Source organism: Grampus griseus (genome assembly GCF_964374135.1).
Source record: "Grampus griseus genome assembly, chromosome: 3".
In the NCBI taxonomy this organism is placed as follows: domain Eukaryota; kingdom Metazoa; phylum Chordata; class Mammalia; order Artiodactyla; family Delphinidae; genus Grampus; species Grampus griseus.
Window position 1 is genome coordinate 69810571 of NC_139019.1, and position 22818 is coordinate 69833388.

General features: G+C 33.8%; 1 protein-coding gene across 1 annotated transcript in view; it reads right to left on the reverse strand.

Annotated features, from left to right (window-relative positions):
* Positions 1 to 22818, reverse strand: part of TMEM161B (transmembrane protein 161B) — a 69064-nt gene that overhangs the window by 29691 nt on the left and 16555 nt on the right. Inside the window, exons 2-5 of the mRNA XM_082651349.1 lie at positions 18550 to 18653; positions 7026 to 7109; positions 4816 to 4913; positions 1186 to 1342 (exon numbers count right to left, since the gene is read on the reverse strand). Coding sequence (XP_082507475.1) covers positions 1186 to 1342; positions 4816 to 4913; positions 7026 to 7109; positions 18550 to 18653 — 443 coding nt within the window. The remainder of the gene's footprint in view (positions 1 to 1185; positions 1343 to 4815; positions 4914 to 7025; positions 7110 to 18549; positions 18654 to 22818) is intronic.

Genomic DNA, 22818 nt, shown 5'->3' on the forward strand with positions numbered 1-22818 from the left:
CTATCAACAGACAAATGGATAAAGAAGAGGTAGTATACATATATACATACATATACATATACACACACACAAAATGGAGCATTACTTGGTCAAAAAAAGAATGAAACTCTGACATTTGCAGCACTGTGGACGGACCTAAAGAATATTATGCTTAGTGAAATGAGTTAGACAGAGAAAGACAAATACTGTATGACATCACGTATATGTGGAATCTAAAAAATAATACAAAAAGGGAATTCCCTGGCGGTCCAGTGGTTAGGACTCCGAGTTTCCACTGCAGGGGGTGTGGGTTCGATCCCTGGTCGGGGAACTAAGATCCTGCATGTCGAGCAGCATGACCAAAAAAAACAAAAACAAAAATCAATGAATGTATTATGTAAAACAGAAACAGACTCACACATATAGAAAACTAGTGGTTACCAAAGGGGAGAAGGAAGGGAGGAGGAGCAAATTACAGGTATGGGGTTAAGAAATACAAACTACTATGTATAAAATAGATAAGCAATAAGCATATACTGTATAGCACAGGAATGGAGTATAACCTGTAAAAAATGCTGTACATCTGAAACTAATAGAATACTGTAGATCTACTATACCTCAATTTAAAAAAAAAGAAAGAAATGATGTATCTGAACTACTGAGGTTTAGAATTCTGTAGGAGAGTTTAGCTTCGATACATGAAGAATAGAAAATTGTTCAAGGAGGGTAATGATACTACAATGCTTAACTATCAATAATATTTTCATAGGTGTAACTAAAACCAACTACTGATTTAAGTAAAAAGCTGTCTCCTTAGTATTTGGAAAGAAAAGAAGGAAAGGAAAAGGAAGGGGGAGAAAGATGCAATAATACCTAAAATTAAGGAAATACCATTATCACGTAAGATTTAAACATATGGAAGGAAATCTCAAAAGAAATACCTAAAAGAGGTAAAAGTGGCTCCTCTGTGACATGAGTCAGACAGGAAAGGGAAGGCAGGGAACTGGTATCTTTCCTTGTATTTCACTTTTGAAACTATTTACCTCTATTTTGAAAATTTTTTTCAACTAAATAAAGAGAATTTCAACAAAGAAAAATTCTCTAATGATCTAAAATCCTTTTTAAATCACAGACGAGATCTAATGGTGTTAGCTGTAAAAGGAAAACAAATTCATAAATTAATATTAATGATGTTTTGAAGGATACATTGCAAAAGACAAAACAAGCAGGCACCAGACTAAGCTGATATTCATTTCCTGTGTGGGCTTCATAAAATTGTAGTAGACTTCAGTTACTAGATACACAACTGTAGCAGCCACTGTGAAATCCACCAGCCACTGATATTCTGGAAAGTAATGCAATGCTGAAAAATAAAGGTGTAAGAAAGAAAGCTTTACTTAACCTTTCATAAACAGCTTAGGAGGATTTATCTATAATTAACTTCAAACATGTTAGATTTTATTCTGTTTGATGATTTGCAATGTAAGGTTTGCAAATACGAGAATCTAAAAATGCAGGAAATAGATCAAGAATGTTGGCATCCAAAACTAAATTTTAATACCTCATAAATTAAATAATTAAAATAAACCTGAAATGATTACCAAAAATTATTTAAATTGTTGTTAAAAATAAATGATTGAAAAATGAGTTGGTATTTTTTAACTACTCAGCTTCTACAGAAATTATAAATCACGATTTTTTTAAAAGAATCTGAGCTATAATATTTTAGCTTTAGAATACAACTTGATGTAGAACACTACAGGTTTATTTATATTCATTTCTGTGAAGCAAGAGAGTTGAACATTATGTCACATTTATTAACCATACTAACGGAGGATTAGTAATTTTGTGAGTTACTGCAGATTAAAATAATAAATTAAATAAATGTACGTTTTATTCTCTCTTCTACTCCTACAAGAAAAGCTGATGAAATGCCTGTCAATTTTCCATATAGCCATACTACTTCAACAAACTATTCACTGACATTAAAATTAGCATTGTCTGAAAGTAAGTATAATTCCATCCCCTTTTCTTCTCAGATATGCTGGTTTACTTCTGCCAGGGAGCAGTCTAAAATATCAACATCATTTTGTAGAAGGCCTCCTAAAAATGTGGAAATATATCACATACTAAAATAGCATTTCCTACATTCTCACTGGCACATAATAAAATGATCTACATTGCTTTGGAAAAATTTTAGTTGTAAAATGTAACACCTGAGGATATTTTGAAATCAGAATTTACAGAAAAAATGTTTTAAAAATAAAATACCACTCAAAATAAGACTTATTTAAAATATCAAAACAAACTAACCAAACTTACATTTCTATGAGGTGACAGCAAAAATTCCAAATCCTTTTATAATTGGGTAAATTATTTGTTTGCTTCAACTTAATTTAACAACACTTAATTTGCCCTCAAGTTATTTTAACTGCTTTAGCTTTTTTGCTGTATTACACCTAATAGCTTCTGAACATCACTCTGAAAGATTTACCCTACAGTGGTTGCAAATTCCTACTCTGTAGACCTCCCTCCTCCCCTCTAAAGTCACTCAGTGGAGCTTTTTAAATAACTTTCTGGAAGGATAGCAGAGAAATGGATGGAACAGACAGACAAATATCTGTTTAACTAAAAGTTTTCAGTTTTTATTAACAAAAGTTAAAGTAAATGTTCTAATTCTCCATGCCTGCCCGCACTCACACAGGCTTCCCTCAGGGAACTCATTCACAGCAAACAGCCAAGTGACATTCAAATGTTCTTACATTCTTTAAGAGGTTCTTGTAATAGAGAGCTAATACAAATTGAGAGACTATAAGATAGTTATTCAGATATCAATAATATATACATTCAACAAAAGAACAAATTATATATTCTTGGCTATACATTTAACTCAAGTATTATATTCTTCTTTCTGTATTCAATAATGTAATTATATACATGCTTCTCATAGAATATTGGAATACAAAAAAAACTGAGAGTTCATCAATCCCAGTGGTTTGCACTAACCTTCTGAGAGTCCCTAAAGTTCAGGCAGAAAACCTTCTACTTTTACCTAAACACAGACACAGAGCATGCAATCATGGATGATTACATAAATATAAATAAAAATCTCGCTGTTATTCTGATTAACTACAATGATCTTAATGTTATGTGATCAGTTGTTTAACTAGTACCATTTGCAGTTAGTTCTCAAAATTGTAAAAGTAAAACAAAATACTGAATAAGCTGAAACCACATTACCCCTAACTTCAATTTTTTAAGTTTATTTAAATAGCCTAATTCTCACTAAATGGCTCTACCACATTCAGTGTGTAACCCTGGTCAAGTTATTTAACTCCTCTAACTAATGAGCTAAAAAAAAAAAGTCAATAACAGTTACATACCTCATAGAACTGTGAGGGCAAGTTTATACAAATAAAGTACTTATAACAATATCTGATAAGTACTCAATTTAAACTATTATTAAGGTTAATTAGCTGATAACTATTCAATAAACATTAATTAGTAAAAATAACAAAAAATTGTCTTAGAAATCAGGAAACGTGTATAAGTATTCTTGTACAAGTAAGCACACATATAGGATTAATAAAACAAATGGGACAACTAATCAGAAAGTTCAAGTGCTTTTACATGTTTTAAATTTTGCATGAAAAATAGTTAAAAAGAAAAAAGAGGATGACATAACCAGTCTCAACAGTCTGAATGACACCAGACAACTGATTTATATTGTTCCTCACTGACATTTTCTAGGACACCCTTTCCATATATATATACATACAATCTTTGTAAATGTAGAATCGACTTTCAAATGTATTGAAGCCACCTTGTATCACAAAATAATTCTTTATGAGATGCTTAAATGAATCTATTAAGGTTTTTCTGAGGTGGTATCATTTAACCCAAGAAGGACCAAATTACATAATGATACATTACACAACATTACCAAAATTACTTTTTTAAATGTGTTATTTTAATTCCTCACTTATCATGTAAACCATTAGTTCTCAAACCTGGTCAAAAAAAATCAGAACCACGTGGAACATTTTAAAAAATACAAATTCCCAGAAGCCAGTCTAGATTTACTGAATCTCCAAGGGTAGGTATGGGGGTATCTTTATTTTTAAAGAACTGCTTAGGTGATTCTGACATTCAGCCAGGTTTGAAAACTAGTGTTCTAAACAATATCACCTTAGATGCCTTTCTCTTCTAGGATCTGGATAATTTCATATAAATTTCATTTTAAATTTAAAGTCATCAGTTATTATACAATTATAAACACTGATATACAGGAAAAAAATTGAATGACTTATTCAGAGATATCCAATGGGTAAAAATAAATCTTGAATAAAGTTTTCTATTCCTAATTCCTAATCTAATTCATCATACTAAAACCACTTTCCTTTCCACTAAATGCAGCATAAAGTTGAACTGTTGTAAATACTGGTAGTTTAATACAAACATACAAATGCATTTCTGCAAGCAACACTATAAAACAAATAAACTGGTATAGATGACAATTTAGAATAGAATTTGAGATACTGAAAACTGACTGTAATCTCAACATAAACAAAAACTGTGTAACAAACTTGTGTAAGACAGCCTCTTCTAAAAAATGGGAAAAATAAGGCTTACTACAAGTTAGGTGGATAGAAAGACAAATTCAATTCAGATGAAGTCATTCTGAGCTTCTAAAGCTCTGAGAAAGATTTCAGTCTATATAATGGACTTAATGATTAGGAAAACAAACAAAAAAATCTAACAACAATAGATAAAGTACTTTCACTAGCATAATATAAAACTGAGATTTACAGAACACTTTACCCAGATTTCCCTTACCTAAAGTATCCACTTCTGTAACTGACTTTGTTTCTAGATGGAGATCAATATCCTTTGGAATGGTTAGTGGCTTACTTTCAATGTGACCATTATATTTCCTATAAAAATCAGACAAGTGACACAGAAAACAAGTTACCCTCACTGTTATTCAAGTGTTTGTATCAAACTAACTACAAATGAGGTTATAAATTTCACAGTGAAAAAGAACTTCTAATATTTCATCAAAAAGGACGTAAGGCACTCAAAAGTAGTTTTTAAAAGGGGAACTACAAAATATGGATGTAAATTATTATGAGAATATACAGATTACCAATGAAAGAGTTACCTCAACTAGTGACAGAAACAAAACCTTGATTGCTAGCTTAGCACTGCACCCCATTTTTTCTGCTCTCTCTTCTGTAGATTTAAAGACAGCCCTAACATCTCTTTCCTTAGGCACAAGAGTAAAAGGAAATGAAGACAAAATGCATTTCACTTTGAAATTATACACGTATACACACACATACATATAAACAGACCCGTAGGTATAAACAAGTCAGAGCTGAAAAAATATATTAAGATTTATGTGCATGAGAAATCCTGAAATATGAAAGGCTAGCTCAGAGTTGCTTTTACTAAGAATCATGGATGGAGGAAAACAACAGAATTCTTCAGGTGCGTGTGTATTATTTCCAAATTTAATTTTTAAACACAATCAAACATAAATCAAAAGCAATAAGCTTTCAGTAACAATAATTATAATAACAAGAAACAATTTCGCATTTGTTCTTGATTAAGTATAAACTGGGAAAACCTCAGTAAAAATTTTAATTCACGTCAATAAATCAAATAATAATTATTGCTACTAAAACAGAATAGTGTTGTTAGTGCTTCTGTAAACGTAAAGCATTTTCAACATATAAAAATTATTGTAAAAATAACAAAATTATTGACAAGGCATATAATAAGAATTTAAATGTTTATAGAATAAATACTGTACTACATAACTAAGTTTTACAAATGTTGACTATGGTAGCTGTGAAAAGGCAAATGTGGAATAGTTAAAAAGAAACACAGAAACTAAAAACTGACCTGGATTAAAATCCTGACTCCTAATAGTTAAGTGAACTTGAACAACTCATTTAATTTCTTTGATCAACAGCTTCCTCATTAGTAAAACATAAATTAAATTACAGTGACTATTTAGGGTTACTGTGTGGATTAAATAAGACTGTGTAAAAGTGTTTTGAAAATTATAATATTAGGCAGAAATACTTTATTAAAGAACATAACCACTGGAATACAGAGAAGGAGGATTTGCACTTAATATTCCAATGAGCTTCAAGGTATATTTGTAATGATAAGTGAAAAAGAAAATGGTAGCAAGATCAGAAAAGACAGCCTTTTCAAACTTCCAATTTCATGTCAAATAATCATTAATCTTCAAAGAATTTTTTTTAGCATCCATAAATCCATTAGCCCACATTAATAGAATTTTTATGATATACATGAGGAATTTGGTGACAATATGTTGTCACTGACATTTTATAATATATTAGAATCACAGAATCAGAGCCTAAGAAGTCCTCCCCAGCTAAGGAAACTAAGGCCCATTTAGAGAGGCTAACTAACATGCACTTTCCTTGAAAATTCAATATAAATAGGGATACAAAATTTTAAAGCTGGAAGAATCTTTCACAGCTACTATGTTTGGTCCTTCTACTTCACAGATTAGGCTGCTGTGGTCTATTCAGTGAGGTTTATTAGCAGGCAGTTTTCTTCAGAAACTTTAAGTATAATATTCAAGAGCCTAATGGGACCTAAGAAGTTAATACTGTCTACCCCTTTTATTTAAAAAATGAGAAAACAGAGGTAAAAAGCAAATGAATTTGCCCAGTATCTGAGTGGTAGCAAAATCTGGAAAAGAACCCAGACCAACTGGTATCTTTAAATGAGTTGTAAAGACATGGGGTTACAGGTCTCCCCTATTCAATCCCCCACTAACAATTCTTAAGTAAAATAGTCACTTTTTTGCTTATATATTAGATTAATACACATTGGGTGCTCTTAAAGGGTGATTCAATATTATTTTAGATCATGGATTTTGATCTCAGATTTACCAACTGTTTATAGCATAATCTGTAAATGTTCCTTTAACCGAAGTATCAAAATATATTTACATAAATTCTATTAAATATTTGACACCTTACAAGCTTGACAGTATAACTTACCTATCTTTCCTGCTTTTCCCTTTTTGCTGCTTTCCTGCAAGAATTCTTAATTCTTCTTCTGTAGGATGTTGATACCATCGCAAACTAAGAAAAAAGTAATTCTTTTAAATAAAGAATTAAGATCACCAGAATTATTCACTTATTCTACAAATATTTGAGTTTCCTAATTGTGAAGACACTGCAGGGAAATATCAGGTGAAAAACTCTAATCTGAAGCAGATACTACTGCTTAAGTCTTAAAAGGTTTAGATTCAAATCCAGCAACCACTTACCAGCACTTACTAGATGCCAGACCCTGCAATGTTGTTTGTAGGTATTTTTCTTACAACTGACAGTGTATTAATATATATTAAGATCATACTGGCTTACTTTAACAAACCCTGCAGGCAAGCTGACAGAAGCACATTAGCATTCTCCACCCATTACACGGAAGGAATTGTTACTTGTATTAAAAAGAGAGTCCTTTGAATGCCCTCAAAACTACAAAGTAGTCTTTGCTTTCCTTTTCTTTCTTTCCTCCCTTTAATTTAGTTGGAGAATTCGCGAACTTTATGTGTATAAGGATTCAAGTGAATTGCTGTATTTACAAAACCCTTTACTCTTGGCTATAGCTAATCCTCTTCAGTTAGGGCTCCAAAAACAACTGACTGTATTTATTACCCCCACCAGCCAGTCAAAACAGCCAAACAAGTCATTGTTATTCCTTCCCAAGCCCCCACCTGGTCATTCTCAATTTCCTGTCTCACGTGAACTTTCTGCCGGCCACCTAAATTTGATATTTGGGTTTTACCTTCAATATGCCCTTTCCACATACTATCATTAATTTGGTTCTTTAACTCTTAAAATTCTAAACTTGCCTACTTCCCTGAAAGGACCTTAGTTCAGCGTATCTTCCTCTCTACCTCTGACTATGGCAAACCTCCCCTTCCTTTCCCCTGGACTAAAGGCATTCTGATCCCACCTTTATTTATTTTTTCATAATGCAAATCCTATCAAGGTATATATGCCTGCGTAAATCTTTTCCAAGACTCCTCAGAGTAAAGCAGTGAGTAAGGCAGTTAGGCAAGGACTCTGACCAAGGTCCTGCTGTTACTAAAAAGAAACAAGACACCTAGTATTGATAGATCTTTCAAGTTTTCAACTACAAAAATCTAGATTTTTAAAGTGAAATACCCCAATTTTTAAAAAATGCTACTGCTGATTTGCTGTTTTAAAAATACTGCTGAACTGGCAATTTGAGTAATAACTGGATATTTAATGATGTAAAGAAATTATTGTTAAAAAATTTTTGCTGTTAATAATGGGATTACAGTAATTTTTAAAAAGCTCATATATTTTAGAGATATACACTGAAATATCTACAAATGAAATAATAATAATATTTGCTACAAAATAATGTTGGGGGGAAGCAGAGATGAAGGGGAGCATAGATGAAACAAACTGGCTACCAGCTATTGTGATGAATACACAGGAGCTTATTATATTTGTTATATATTCATGATATTATTCTGTCTATATTCGTTGTATACTTTTAAACGTTTGCATTAAAGCTAAAACACATTACAAGGCCAAATATAGAGTTTGTGACCTCCTATTTTCACAGCCTTTTACAATCTGACTACTGTCTGCTTCACCAGACTCACCTTCAAGAATTCTCCTTTTGTACATGACATTCTACCTAGACTAAATGACCTTTATTCCACAAATTCTTTCATCCCTTGGCATTTCTGCATATATTCTTCTCTCTGCTTGTGAACACCTATGCTACTACTGGCAAACTCCTAATTTACCTTTGATGGTTTATAAGGCAGTCTCTCTGTGGTATAATAAAGAATATACCTGGTCATTGTCCCCATTTCTTGGCACAGAGTTTAAAAAGCCCTTGAAATTTTCTGACTGATAAAGGAGTCTTTGTTATGCTAATGTGGGGACTCAGGGGGGACCTCTAGATAGCTTCTGGAAGGGAGGCAGGTCACCAGAAATACCAACCACTTGATTAGAGTTGGAACTCTCAGCCAGCTGACCTCCAAGAAGAGGAAGGGGGTTGAAGATTAAGTTCAATCACGTGGCCATTGATTAAAAATCATGCCTATGTAATGAAACTCCATAAAATCTCTGGACACAGAAGCTCAGAGGAGCTTCCTAGTTGTTAAACACACTAAAGTGCCTGAAGGGTGACATGCCCTGATTGCACAGGGACAGGACATGGAAACTGCTCCTTCCCAAACGCCATCCGATGTGTAATCTTTATAATAAAACTGTAATCACTGCACTTTCCTGAGTTCTAGTTGTTATACAGAATTATTGAACCTGAGGGGGTCATGGGAATGCCCTAATTGGTAGCCAGTAGCTGGTTGTCAGAGTATGGCCCAGGGATCCAAAGAACTTGCAGCTGGCATCTGAAGCAGCTGGCATTCTTATGGAGGACTTTGCCTTTAACCTGTGGGATCTGTGCTAACTCCAGGTAGTTAGTGTCAAAATTGATTTGCAATTGGTATCAGACCGGTTAGGTTAAAATGGAATATTCCCCTAGCTGACAGATTCTTGGAGTGAAGATTTTATGACTTACTTGTTTTTGTATACTTCAAAACTAGTACAGTGACTGGCATATAGTAAGTGCTCAAAAAGGATCAATGAATGAATTCAGTTCTCCTCTTAGTTTAAGGGTTTTAAAATAAAATATATATATCCCAACCCAAAATTCCCTAAACTATACTTAACACGGGTAAGGAGGCACTTCCTGAAATTTCGATTGAAGTCCAGAATTTTAACTTACAGTCGATTCTTGTTATTCGCGGTAGTTATGTTCTATAAAGTCGCCGCGAACACTGAACCATTGTTCCTAGGGGAAATACAGGGTTAGGTTCCCACGAGCCTCTGGTCACAACATCTTCATCAATCAATCAATACACACTCTTGTTTTATGTGTGTTTCTGTTTAAAGTACCTTATTTAATATATACTGTTGAATCACTAATACTAAATTCATGGCCAACAGTAATAAAACTCATGTGTGAGCAAAGCTTTTCTAATAACTGTAATCATAAGTATAGTATTTTCCTGATTTCTGTGAATATTTCTAGTGAATTTTCTCTATAAGGCACATCACAGCCTTCTTGTGCTTAGGAACACTAGATATCAAGCACTTCAGCACTACATGTGGGGGCCATTTTAAACAGCAAAGTCACAAACAAAAAGCAAAAAGATGAAAAACATGGCACTAAATAGACCACAAAAAGGATACGTGTTTACAACATGAGAGGTACAACAAGAAGGCCTCAGCTAGGAACCTGGGCCTCAGCTGGGAACAGGCCACTCAAATTTTTTACCACTCTGCATATGTCTATAAATGACCTTGAAAGCACCACAAGTATGGGTTTTGGGGTTACAAATAAATTTTAGCAAGTAGGCAAATCACAAGTAGAGAATCTACAAACAATGAGGATTGACTGTATAACATTTAGGAGAATACATAAGCAATAACTCATTTATAAAGACTAAAATTAGCTGTTTATTTCTTTGAGAAATAATTATCAGTGAAAGACTCTTAGTACTATAGGAAAACTTAAGTTACATTTAGAGTCCTGTAATAATAAAATATTATAAGACCCTTACATTTTCTAGGACCCACTTTCTTTTAAAATATTCTCAAACTTGTTTAATCTTATTTTGTGAATCCATTTTCCTAAAATGAATTGCATTTATTATGTTCAGGTCATCTTCATTAGTAACAATTACTGTTCAAAGCTAGAATCTAAAAGTACTGAGTGATCTCAGGGACACTTCCAGTCTGTTACTCATCTATCTATCCATCTACCCATTCATCCATCCACCCATTGATCTATCAGACATTTATGGAGCCCACTACGGTCAAGTACTCTGCCAGGCAACGGAGATATAATCACCCATAACAAAGCCAAAGTCCCTGATTTCTTGATGTTTATATTTCAGTTGGGGCAGAATTTAACCAATATTTAAAAAGACAAACATCATATATACTGGATACTACACAAAAGAATCATATACTTAGTGAGAATGAGAGACAAGCCTTAAGGTATTAGGTTACAAAACCTCTCTGAGATGACATTTGCCCAGCAAACTAAAGAATAAGAATGGAGTGCGAGAGCATTCCAGGCAGAGAAGAGTATGTCCAAAAGCACAAAAGCATGAAACTCAGAATAATGCAGTAACCAAAAGGGCAAGGAGGCAGTAGCACCATGTACAAGGAGAAACACATGAGGAAGGCTGAAGAGATAACAGGGAACAGGTCATGCAAAGCCTCTTGGGTCCATACGGAGTGCAGATTTTATGCTAAAATAATGGTTTCAAAGCAAGAGAAATAACTTGATTTACATTTTAAGATTTCTTTTACTGCTCTGTGAATTAGAACAAGGCAAGAATAGCACGGAAATATATTTCAGAATCAACAGTTCTTGTAAGGTAAGGAATGGAAAGAAAGGATGGAATGAAGGATAATATTTACACTTCTGATTTGAGGAAGATGGTGGCACATTTTCTGACATGGAGTAGAGCAGGAAGAAATCAAGAATTTAAACATGCTGAGTTTTTAAGTACCTATGAGACATGAAGTGAAAATATCAAGAGGGCTACTGTATATTAGAATCAAGAGCTCACAGATAACCTGGGGCTATTACATAATTGTGGGATTTAAATCCACAGGCATGAATAAGGTCACCTAAGGGGAAAATAAAACATGGTAGAAGGCTAAATAGTTACTAAGGAAGTGGGAAAATCCAGTTCATGACAAGTATGTAACAAATTCAGCATTGATGGAAAACAGGGAAATAGGCCCCAAACTAAGGAATAGATATGGGAGGGGCTTTGTTTAAGAAGGAAGGGAGGCAGAGTTGTGACTCTTATTTGTTGTTGCTATTATTTTTAATGGGAGACCTTAAAAAAAAAAGTGTGCTAACAGGAATAATCCAACAGAAAGGAAGCAATTAATGGCAAAGAAGAGAGGAAAGGGCCAAAGAAAAAAAGTCAGGGTGAAGGTTAGAGGGAATGGGATATAGATCACAAATGCTGGAGTTAAGTTTTGATAGCAGGATACCTCCTCCATAGGCCAAAATTAAAATATATAAACATTAAAAAAAAACACAAAGAGAGGCTGCACGTGTAACAAGGGTTGTGGGTTTGATGGCATGAAGATGAGAGCAACAGGCTCCAGTTTCAAGAGCTTAGAGTGAGGCTGAGGCAGGCATGTATAAATGAAGAGAGGATTTGGGTTGAAAAAGCTGTCTGAGAAGTGGAACACACAAAGACTGCCAGGTAGCATGTAGTAGCCATCTAAGGACATGAATTCAAAGTAAAACCTAAAGGTACAGTTGCACAATTTTCTTCAACAGTCAATGCTTCATACACAGTTTGATTTCATATCATATGATTCCCATCTACTATACTTTAAGTTCTGGTCTCAATTTTTGGTCTTTTCCTTTGCAAAATGACTTGCAATCTGCTTGCCCCTGATGCACTAGGCCTTTCAAATATGGGCTTAGAAGACAGATATAAAAGTTTATCAGCCTTAGATTCGATGTTAAATAACGGTTACAAAACCACAATTAAAGAAAAATGCTTTATGTTAAGCAAAAGAAGCATGATGTAAAATTACACATGAAATAATCACATCCATGAGGGGAAAATATGAATAGAAAAAATTAGACGGAAATACAACAAAATTTACACAGAGATTGTCTTTAGCTGAGAGGAATATAGTTTGCTGCCTCTTATTTTTCCTTTTTATCAATTTACCATCTTTTTCTACATCATAGGCATGTATTGTGTTAGTAATAGAAAAAAATTTAAAAACAGTAAGTATTAATAGAATCTCACTACAAAACTGAACCTCTTACATTTAAGTTAAATTGTGTTTTATGACATTTGCTTTGGCTATTTTCACTTATATTCAGACTGTCAGCAGTGTCTCAGATAACAAAGCCAACTTGGTGTTATACTCCACTAAATCACTGAAATAATTTTTCAATAATTTTCTTGCATAAACCTCTTACACAAAGTAATATCAGGCTACAACCTTTCTTACTAAGGCAGTTCAAGAGCACTGAAAAAACATATACCAGAAAATACAGAATGTACTGACCTAGATTCTTTAAAAAAAATTTAAGCAGCGATGCCATTTCAAGCAAACTACTTAAAAATTTTTCAGAAGTAAAAATTTCAGAAATTTAAAATGAAAATCTGAACATGAACAAATATGGAAAAGCTTAGTATTGAGAGAAAGCTAAAAAAACTTTAACACATAAATAATCATACAAAACTCTTTCACAACATAGGCCACAACATAGTTTTAGTCTCCATTCTAAATCTCTAAATAATAATTTAGAAGTGAAAAAAAAAAAAAACACTAAGGGAAAACAAATACCACCTAAAACCTAGAAAACCTTTCAGTACAAGTAACTAAAGTATCATTTATTATACATATACATTCTCTTGTTATTTATTGGAAACTTTACTAGAATATCATGACATTCTGGAGCTGGAAGTTAAGACAGCTAAGGGAGGAAAGCAAGGACTCAGGCATTCCATAAGGGTAGTAGCTTAAGGTTTAAACCTTTCCCTTAGGTCATAGGTCCCACCTACTGTGCATTTGAATAGTAGGTTTCTCTCACCAAAGGAAATTTGTAAATTCTTGGATCAGGCAACAAGCAAAAAGAGTTAAGAGCAATTGAATAGGGTGTTTTCACACCTTCTTTACCCAATATAGGATGAGACAAAATCAGAATAAATCCAACCGTAATATATTTTGAGTCAGGGACATATGAAGGGAAGTAGCTGACCAAAGTGAGAGCCTAGGGGAATAAAGGGGTAGAGAAAAATGCATAAGGTTTGAGCTGAACAATCAGGAAAATGGAAAGCAGGTTCAGCAAGGAAGCTATAAGGGAGAAAAAGCAAAATCCTACTCCTCATGCAAAACCCACTATTCAAATGTACAAAGAATGTAACCTATCACTTACCTCTCCATGAAAAGAGGGGCCAAGCAAACTTCAAAACAAAAACGAACTTTAATTACATTAGAAAGTAGAGAATCCTGTGGCTACAAATCAGTGGTATGCTGGACATGATAAAGAGCTAACGTCTTTAGGCAACCTGAGCAATGGTTAGAACGAATGTTCCTTGCGTTAGGGAAAGCAATTCACAGTAAAGGTAAAGAGAAACCAACTTTCCACAATTTTTCTTTCCTTTGGGGAGGAAGGAGAGAGTAGAGCAACCTAAGAGCACTAGACTCTTTGCACCTGAGTTTTTCAAGGTCGGTAATACTTGCTCACAGGTTATGGCAAGAAAAATTTTGGCTACTTAAATTCTTGTTAAAGCAGGAATGGCTCAACAGTCTGATAGTTATATAAAAAGGCATGTAAAACAAGGAGAACTAATAACATTTTCTAGAAGAAAAACATTTGTCTATTAAAAAAACTGGAAGAATGCAATACAAAATAATTATAATTTAGTAATGTGGAATAAATTTAATCTCAAATGGTGAGGAGAGGTATAATTGTAACAGATGATATTTCTTAAACTCTTCTTCACACTTAGCATGATTTTGGTAATCAGAAAAATGCTGATGTGCCTTTTAACTTAGAATAAAAGGTGACTGTAATCCTAGAGAAGCCAGAAGAATAAGTAAAGAGTAAGTAAGTAAAGAGAAACCATATACTGCTTATAACCTGAGGATATCTTCTAGAAGGCTAAGCACAGCTAGGGAAAAAAGGTAGAAAAGAAAACCTTCAATAAATTACTCTATAAACTGCCAGCAGAAGTCACAGTGGTTGTAGAAAAGTTCAACTCCACCAAATTCAAACCTTGGTTCAAGTATGTCTGTTCCAGGACAAGGGTCTGGAATTTGATGAGCAGCCATAAATCAAATAATTACTAGACTATGAATCAGACTTCCAGGGTAAAAGGCCTGGATCTGTTTCATTTTTCAGTATGTAAACAGGAGTAAAATTTTCTCATCTGTAAAAATGGCGACATGGGCTTCCCTGGTGGCGCAGTGGTTGAGAGTCCACCTGCCGATGCAGGGGACATGGGTTTGTTCCCCGGTCCAGGAAGATCCCACATGCCGTGGAGCGGCTGGGCCCGTGAGCCATGGCCGCTGAGCCTGCGCGTCTGGAGCCTGTGCTCTGCAACGGGAGAGGCCATAACAGTGGGAGGCCCGCGTACCGCAAAAAAAAAAAAAAAAAAAGTGGAGACAATATCACCTACAGCAAAGAAGGACTAGGCACTTACCAATCCTGCTTTTACTTCCTAGGCACAATGAAAAGTGTATTTCCCAACCTGTTGTGCACTTTGGCCTTAACCAGTCATAGGGCTCCAGACTATGTAATGTGGGCAAAAATGATATATCTACTTCTAAGCTTGGCCCCTAGAATCTCCTGAAAAATCCATAGCCCACTCTCTCTCTACTTGCCAACCGGCATAGCATCTAATAGAAGGACTCCAAGCAGCAGAAGGAACAAAGGAGCCACAAGACAGAAGGAGCCTAGAATCCCTAAGTAACCACCTGAAGGATAGCTGAATCCTTGAATCATCATTTTGTGAAGGATCTACACAGAGAGCTGCCTGACTGACCCCTCTCAGGTACCCCCATTTGACCCTGATTCCTGTCTGAGGAACTGAGTGAGAAACTTTTATTAAGTTCAGACACCAAGATTTCTGAGGTCATAACATATCCCAATACATCTCCTTCTTCCAAGTTCAGAGTGTAGAGATTCAAATGAGATAACAGAAATAAAAATTTTATCAGTACAAAGTTCTATAACACTGTAAAGGTAATATTAATGGAATTAAACCAGGCTAAAGACTATGCATTATTTTTTTGAAAACTAGATATCTACAATACTAATTACAATATATAAATGTTATTTAACAAGAGCTAGAAAACTACTCAATTTTTAACATAAAAAATCAGCAGGTTAATTTATAAGCAAAAACTGCTAATTCCTTCAAGGTACTGACTTCTTCAGGAAATTGGCAGGCTTACTCATTAAGTCAACATAAGTCAAACAGGTGCCACTTCACACCTTCCATTCTAAAAGAGACAGAGGTTGATGAGAGATATGGACAGAAACTAATTTACATGATAAAAAGAGAAGCCATAACTTTTAAGGAAAATATGAATACTTACAATTTGAAGATATACTAGTGGAATAAATATTAAGTCGACAGATACCGAAACTAAAAAGAAGTTTCTTCTGTCATACCCATGATTAACCTATCGTGGTATCTACACATCTATTCACTTGAATAGTTCTATTAAATAGCTATTCAATATAGTCACTCCCAAACCATCCTACACTATTCATAATTTTAAAAGTCCTCATAAGCCTCTCCCTTTAAATTTCTTCAAGTATTTTAGAGCCGATAATCTCAGAAGGCCCTCAGATCTTTCTCCTTCAACTCAGCCACATCATATGGTTTAAAATGCAAACTGTCGTTTCTGATCAATAATATTTTTACATAAGCAATTTAGCAGAGATTTTAGATTTTCTTAGTATTAAAACAGTATCATTTCATATCACAAAAGGTTGGCAAAACAATAATTATCCCAAAATGATAAAATCAATATTCTTATTCAACAGAGTTAGGCAACAACATGGAGCAATATAGCTTCATGACCTAAAAATTTCAGAATTAATATTAAAGAAAAATAGATGATCTTAAGAACACAGAGCAAAACAAACAAAAACAGAAAGGAAATGAAACTAACTACAGCAGAAGAGTAACTATTACTAGAAAATCCTGATTGGCATCCTTGGAACCTGATTTGGAATTAGAGACAGCATTAATTACCACTAAAGTTAATCTATTTATAAAAGCAAATCAAGATCACGAAAAACATCAACTTCACGTTTATTTTTGAAGGTTGAGCACCTCTTCAAATTAGCAATATATATACTTATGACACATACTTGTCAAATGAGTAAAGATTTTAAATATATTGTTCCAATATTAACAAAGAGAATCAGTTTTCAAGCTCTGAAGTTTTAGTTTTATAGAAACAAATGCAATGCAGATTATGTGAGAAAGTAGAAGTTGCCTATAGACTAAAAAGGCACATGACTGCAAAGATCTTTAAAGCCGAAAGAGACCTGGAAGTCTCCCTGGAGACTCATCATAAACAAAATCTACAAGTGTGCAATTCTTAGTAGAAAACAAGCTACCTTAATATGTATTTTACTTAGTTTATTAATTCAGATTCCTTTTATTTAGAATTAATGGTATTTTCCAGCAGATGTTCACCCTCTTTCATGATCTACGAAAAAGGGTTTTTGCTAAGCAAAAAAAGGAAGCAAGATTGCACAGGGCATAAACGTACACAGTTAAAAACTAGTCACAGATGATTTACTTTTTTCACTTATAAATAGCTTTGATGAAGCTTTTATTTAACTTTACTAAAACTTTAGTCATTATTTACTTTGCTAATAAAATACACATTTTTAAACTGCTGTTCTCTCACGCATTCCACACACGTGTGTGCCTATCAGTATTCAAAAAAACTTTTTAAGCAGTCTAAATAATATTTTCCTATTTAAACACTGATATGGAAAAAGTATAAAGCATTAGAGAAAAAGAATATACTTGAAACTAGAAAATAAATTTAAGCTTTATGGATAGAATTGCTTATTATTGGTCTTGCAATATATGAAATCATTACGAGGATAATAGCTATCCATTGCTTTCTAACTTCAAACGGTCTAATAAACAAAAGAAAACTGATATACAAATCAATAATAGAATTTGGTTATTTATTAGAGACAAATAATTGGAGTAAAACTATAGTCATGGTACCAAATCTATAATTTACCTTTCATAATTATACAAGATTGTGGCATGTATTTCTGTATGCAGAGTTTTACGGCTTTTGCCTCACTACACCTCCTATATTTAACTTCTTTACTTTTGATTTTATTCTTTTATTGTACAAATTTCAGCAAGGTAACTTACCTCCTCTGCAGAAGGAGGGGACAGTAGTAAGCTTAAAGTGCAGTAAACAAAATTAAAATCCTACAAAACAACTTCATCGCCTCCTTACTAAATTAAAGTTTAAAATTATTTTCAGTAAAAAAAGGGCCCCTAATTCTCATAACTCTCAAGTAAGTCACCAATAATAGGATATGTGCTTTGAATCACTTTTTTCCAACAATGGTAAAAATATTTAAGCACTTCGATTTATAGTCTCTTCCTCTTGTTGACCAACTTTTGTTAAAGGTAACTAGAAAAGTCATGTGATAGTTCCAGTGGCCATGGACAGAAAGGGATAGAGAAGGAAGGGACTAAATTCTTGACCATGACCCAATTACCTTTGTACTAAACAGATAAACTACTAATATCTCAAGTAAGAGAAATAAGGAAGCTAGATTTTCCTCATTATTTTCTTTTTTCATGTTTTTAGAAAATTGGAATTAGCACTTAACTTCTAGGAAGTTAATCAGCCTGGTAAACTAAACAAAGATTTGAAAGTGCCAGTCAGAATCAGCCTATCCTTGCCTTACCTGCCATTACAGAGTAGCCATCGAGCAAGAGAATAGTGAGGTATAATCTTCTGCATGACACTGGCCATCACCATGGTAACAACCAGCTGTATACCTATCACACCCTGTGTAAAGAAACAAACAAACAAGTTTAACAATGAACGAATTTAGATTTGAGGACACTGCTGAAAAGCTTTCTATACATTTTGAAAATTATACTTTAAGAAAGATGGATTTACTACCAAAATACATATTACTCTGCCATTTAGGTATTCAAGACCACATATGTTTAAATTTAAAATACATGATCCCCTCTCATAATCCTCTACAAGTTAAAGTAGCATACACATTCAAAATCTATTCCCAAGAAACGTTCTCCATTACTTAAGTGTACCAAAATGAAGTGAAAAATGGTGATTTTGTTTTTTTCATCCTTCTCCAAAGTTACTCTATTCAACACACTTAAAACACTACCTTGGCTAGGTCTAAAAGCAGTATGCATTTTTTTAAATTCTAGGGTGGTAGTGAATGACTAAAGAGCATTAACTATAGTAAGTGTGATGGAAGAACTGGCCTGAAAGTCACTAGAAAAAAAATTTTAATTAATACTGTCATCACCAACTTCCAGTGGGTGGGCCTTCAACAAGGTCCAAAAATGCCCGTAGTTTGCTCTCATCAATTCCTCTCTTGTTCTCCGTAATACCTAATTCAAACCTTCTCCCATCTCCTCACACCTCCAACTTCCCTCAAACTTTTTTAAAAAATTCTTTTTATTGAAGTATAGTTGATTTACAATCACAGCAAAGTGATTCAGTTATACATACATACATATATACGCACACGTATATTCTTTTTCATATTCTTTTCCATTATAGGTTATTTCAAGATATTGAATATAGTTCCCTGTGCTATACAATAGGACCTTGTTATTTACCTATTTTATATATAGTAACTTGTATCTGCTAATCCCTAACTCCTAATTTATCCGCCCCCCCAAACTTCTAACTCTCTACTCAGTAGAGAACATCTTCCAGTTCACAGAGAGAAAAACAACAGCATCAAATGAGAACTCTCACTTGCCATGGACAAGCTCACAATCACTTGCATCTGCACCCTTCTTCTTCCACACCCTCTAGAAATAACAGAGCATCTTCAGTATAAAGCAAATCCCTCTATCTATGCTTCAGAGCAAATCCTCTCATTGATTTTCAGGAAACTTAATCAATGAATAGCTTCCCTCCAGTATCTTCCTTAATCTCTTCTCTATTTAAATCCTTCCTATCAGCATTTTAACACCTTTCACCTTTCTAAAAAATACCAATAATTTTCTCTTATTCTACAGCCCTTCCCTTCTTCAAATACGTAGCCACTTTGCAAAAGACTTGTTTTCACTGTTTCTATGTTCTCATATGCCCACACAGTTCCCATCTGACTTCTGCTTCAGCCCATTCCATTAAAACACCTACAATCACAATCACTTCACCTTGCCAAATTATCCTTCCTTATCTTAAATCTCAGCAGAATCCCAACAAGTTCTACCAAATCCCTTGCTTTACTCCCACCTAGATGACCATTTCTTTATACTCCTCTTTGTTGGCTCTTCCTCTATCTAAGCAGTCCAAAAATAAAGTTGAATTCCTTCCTCAATGCCAAACAAGTGCATTTAAAAAAATGTTAAAATGTTTTTTAAAAAGTAGTATAGTTTATCTGGTTTAAGAGCATGGACTCTGGACCCAAACTGCCTGGGACAGAATCTGCCATCTACTGGCTGCATGCCTTCTGGACAGGTTATTCAAACATTCTGTACCTCTATTTCCTCTTCTATAAAATGAAGCTAATAATTCAACCTACCTACTAATCAAGTTGTGGTTACTAATTGTGCCTGTTACAGAGTAAGCAGTCAATATGAATTAGTACTATTGTCATTATTATCACTACTATTGTGGGATAATTTTTTTTAATTTCAAGAATACAAGAGACTTTGCAAAAAATAACCAATGTTACTTCTATAAAAAATAAATTTAAAAAACAAAATAAATGGAATCATACCATAAAAAATAACATGTCTCCTAAGTGATAAAAGAACACAAAAAAATTTTGCAAACATCAGGTTTCATCAACTGTTCAATAGGTTGTACACCACTGTAACAAATGCACTATCATGATGTGGGATGTTGATACTGGGGGAGGTTGCACACATGCCAGGACAGGTGATACGGAACCCTCTATACCTTCTGATCAGTTCTGCTACAAACCTAAAACTGCTCCAACAATATGAGATTTTAAGAAAAATCAAATCAAATTTATTCACAGAGAAACAATATAAACAATGTCAAAAGACTAACTGGGAAAAGGTATATGTAAATCATATCACAAAGGGATAATCCACTTGTTAGATATTATATAGAGTTCTTATAAATCAATTAGTAAAAGAACAAATGCCTAATTTAAAAAGAGAACAAAAATGTACTTACTGTTCTTTAAAAAAGTAAAATGGCTCTTAAACAGGACTGTTTTTAAAATGCCTTTGAAACCTGCCTCAACTCTGGTTTCACTGTGCATATTTTAATGCCTTAAATTCTATCAATTGGGTTAAGATTCAGACCATTTTTACATTCACCTAACATCAAAGGTTACATTTTTACCTTTTTTCTTTCACATTTCCTATCACTTGAATTTACTATCCTATTTTCTATGTAGATTGTGATAGAAGTTCTGCAATCTCCATACAATGAATGCCGCTACAAAGAACTCTTTCAGGCAGAACAAGGCCAAGAAATACATTAGCAAGTAGGTCAGAAGGTTAGTCTATTTGAGATTATAGACTTAAAAGCAAAAGATAATTTTTTAGCCAGGGAAAGTTTTGTGGACAAAACTAGAACCTCAATCTAGCCTTGAAAGAAATGTGATAGTATCACAGTATCTTCAAGGTCATCTAGTACAATCTCTCATAAACATATATAACAATTTATTAAAGTGTAAACTCCTTAATAGCAGAAATCATATCTTAGTCACACCTAATAAATGTTACAGGTATTAAATGGCATTTCAGAAAGACTGATCTGGAAGATATATATATATGATGGACTGTGATGAACTGGGAAAAAGAGGCATCTTGCCAAACTCTCTCCTCTTACTCCAAATCACTAAGCATAAACTGCTGATAAACCCACTACTGAAGAATGTAAACCATGTGAAGGCAAAAACAATCAAAAATCAGCAAATTGGACTGACTAGAATTAAGAATAGCAACTAGGCTTCTGCAATGATCCAGACCAGAAATGATGACGCTTTAAATTACTGTGGTTATCTCTGGTACTCAGAAGAAAAATGCATTTTAAGGATATTGTTGAAGAATTCAGAGACTGATGGTACATTGAGGCAAAGGAGGAACTAAAGAGATCAATCCCAAGAAAGGCAAACTCATTCTCAATGTTGTAGTTAATGTTTGACTAAAAAACATTCAATGGAAAAGTGTAACTTCACTCCATTCATTTACCTTACTATGCCATTTCCATCTTTTTAAATGAAAATACTTTCTCAAAACCTCATCTACATACTGGGTTAAATATATTGTATAATAGAAGTTTTCTTCCAACTTTCTAATAGAAGTCAATAAATCTTTCTGAGAATGAATCAGCTGTTAGGTGACTATATATGTGGTACTGAAAGAAAATATGTTGCTTTTTTCCCAATACAAGAATCTACCTAATTTTTTGGAGAAGTAATTTTTAAATTATATGGAATATATGTCCCCAAAGTTATTCCTTTTCATACATATTTAGAAAAGAGTCCTCGGAATATATTTTCAAAATGGCAACCATTTTATAGAATTATAGGTTATCAATTTAATATATTATTAATACTAAACTTAGATCAATTTTTGAGACATTACTATACAATTGACAATTACAGTGTTCATGCCAGGGATTAACATATTAAAATATAAAGTACTCAATTCATTAACTAAGAGACACAATCATTTGAAATTTAAAAACAAGTCATTTAAATAACCTGCCTTCACTGACCAATTTAAATGTCTATGTATGTCTAAGTTTATACAAAACAGAATTTTTGAAATGTTCAAAAACCAAATTTCCTGAATATTTTTCATTATTTTTAATTAAAAGATAATGCTTAGGGGCTTCCCTGGTGGCGCAGTGGTTGAGTGTCCGCCTGCCGATGCAGGGGACACAGGTTCGTGCCCCGGTCCGGGAAGATCCCACATGCTGCGGAGCGGCTGGGCCCGTGAGCCATGGCTGCTGAGCCTGTGCGTCCGGAGCCTGTGCT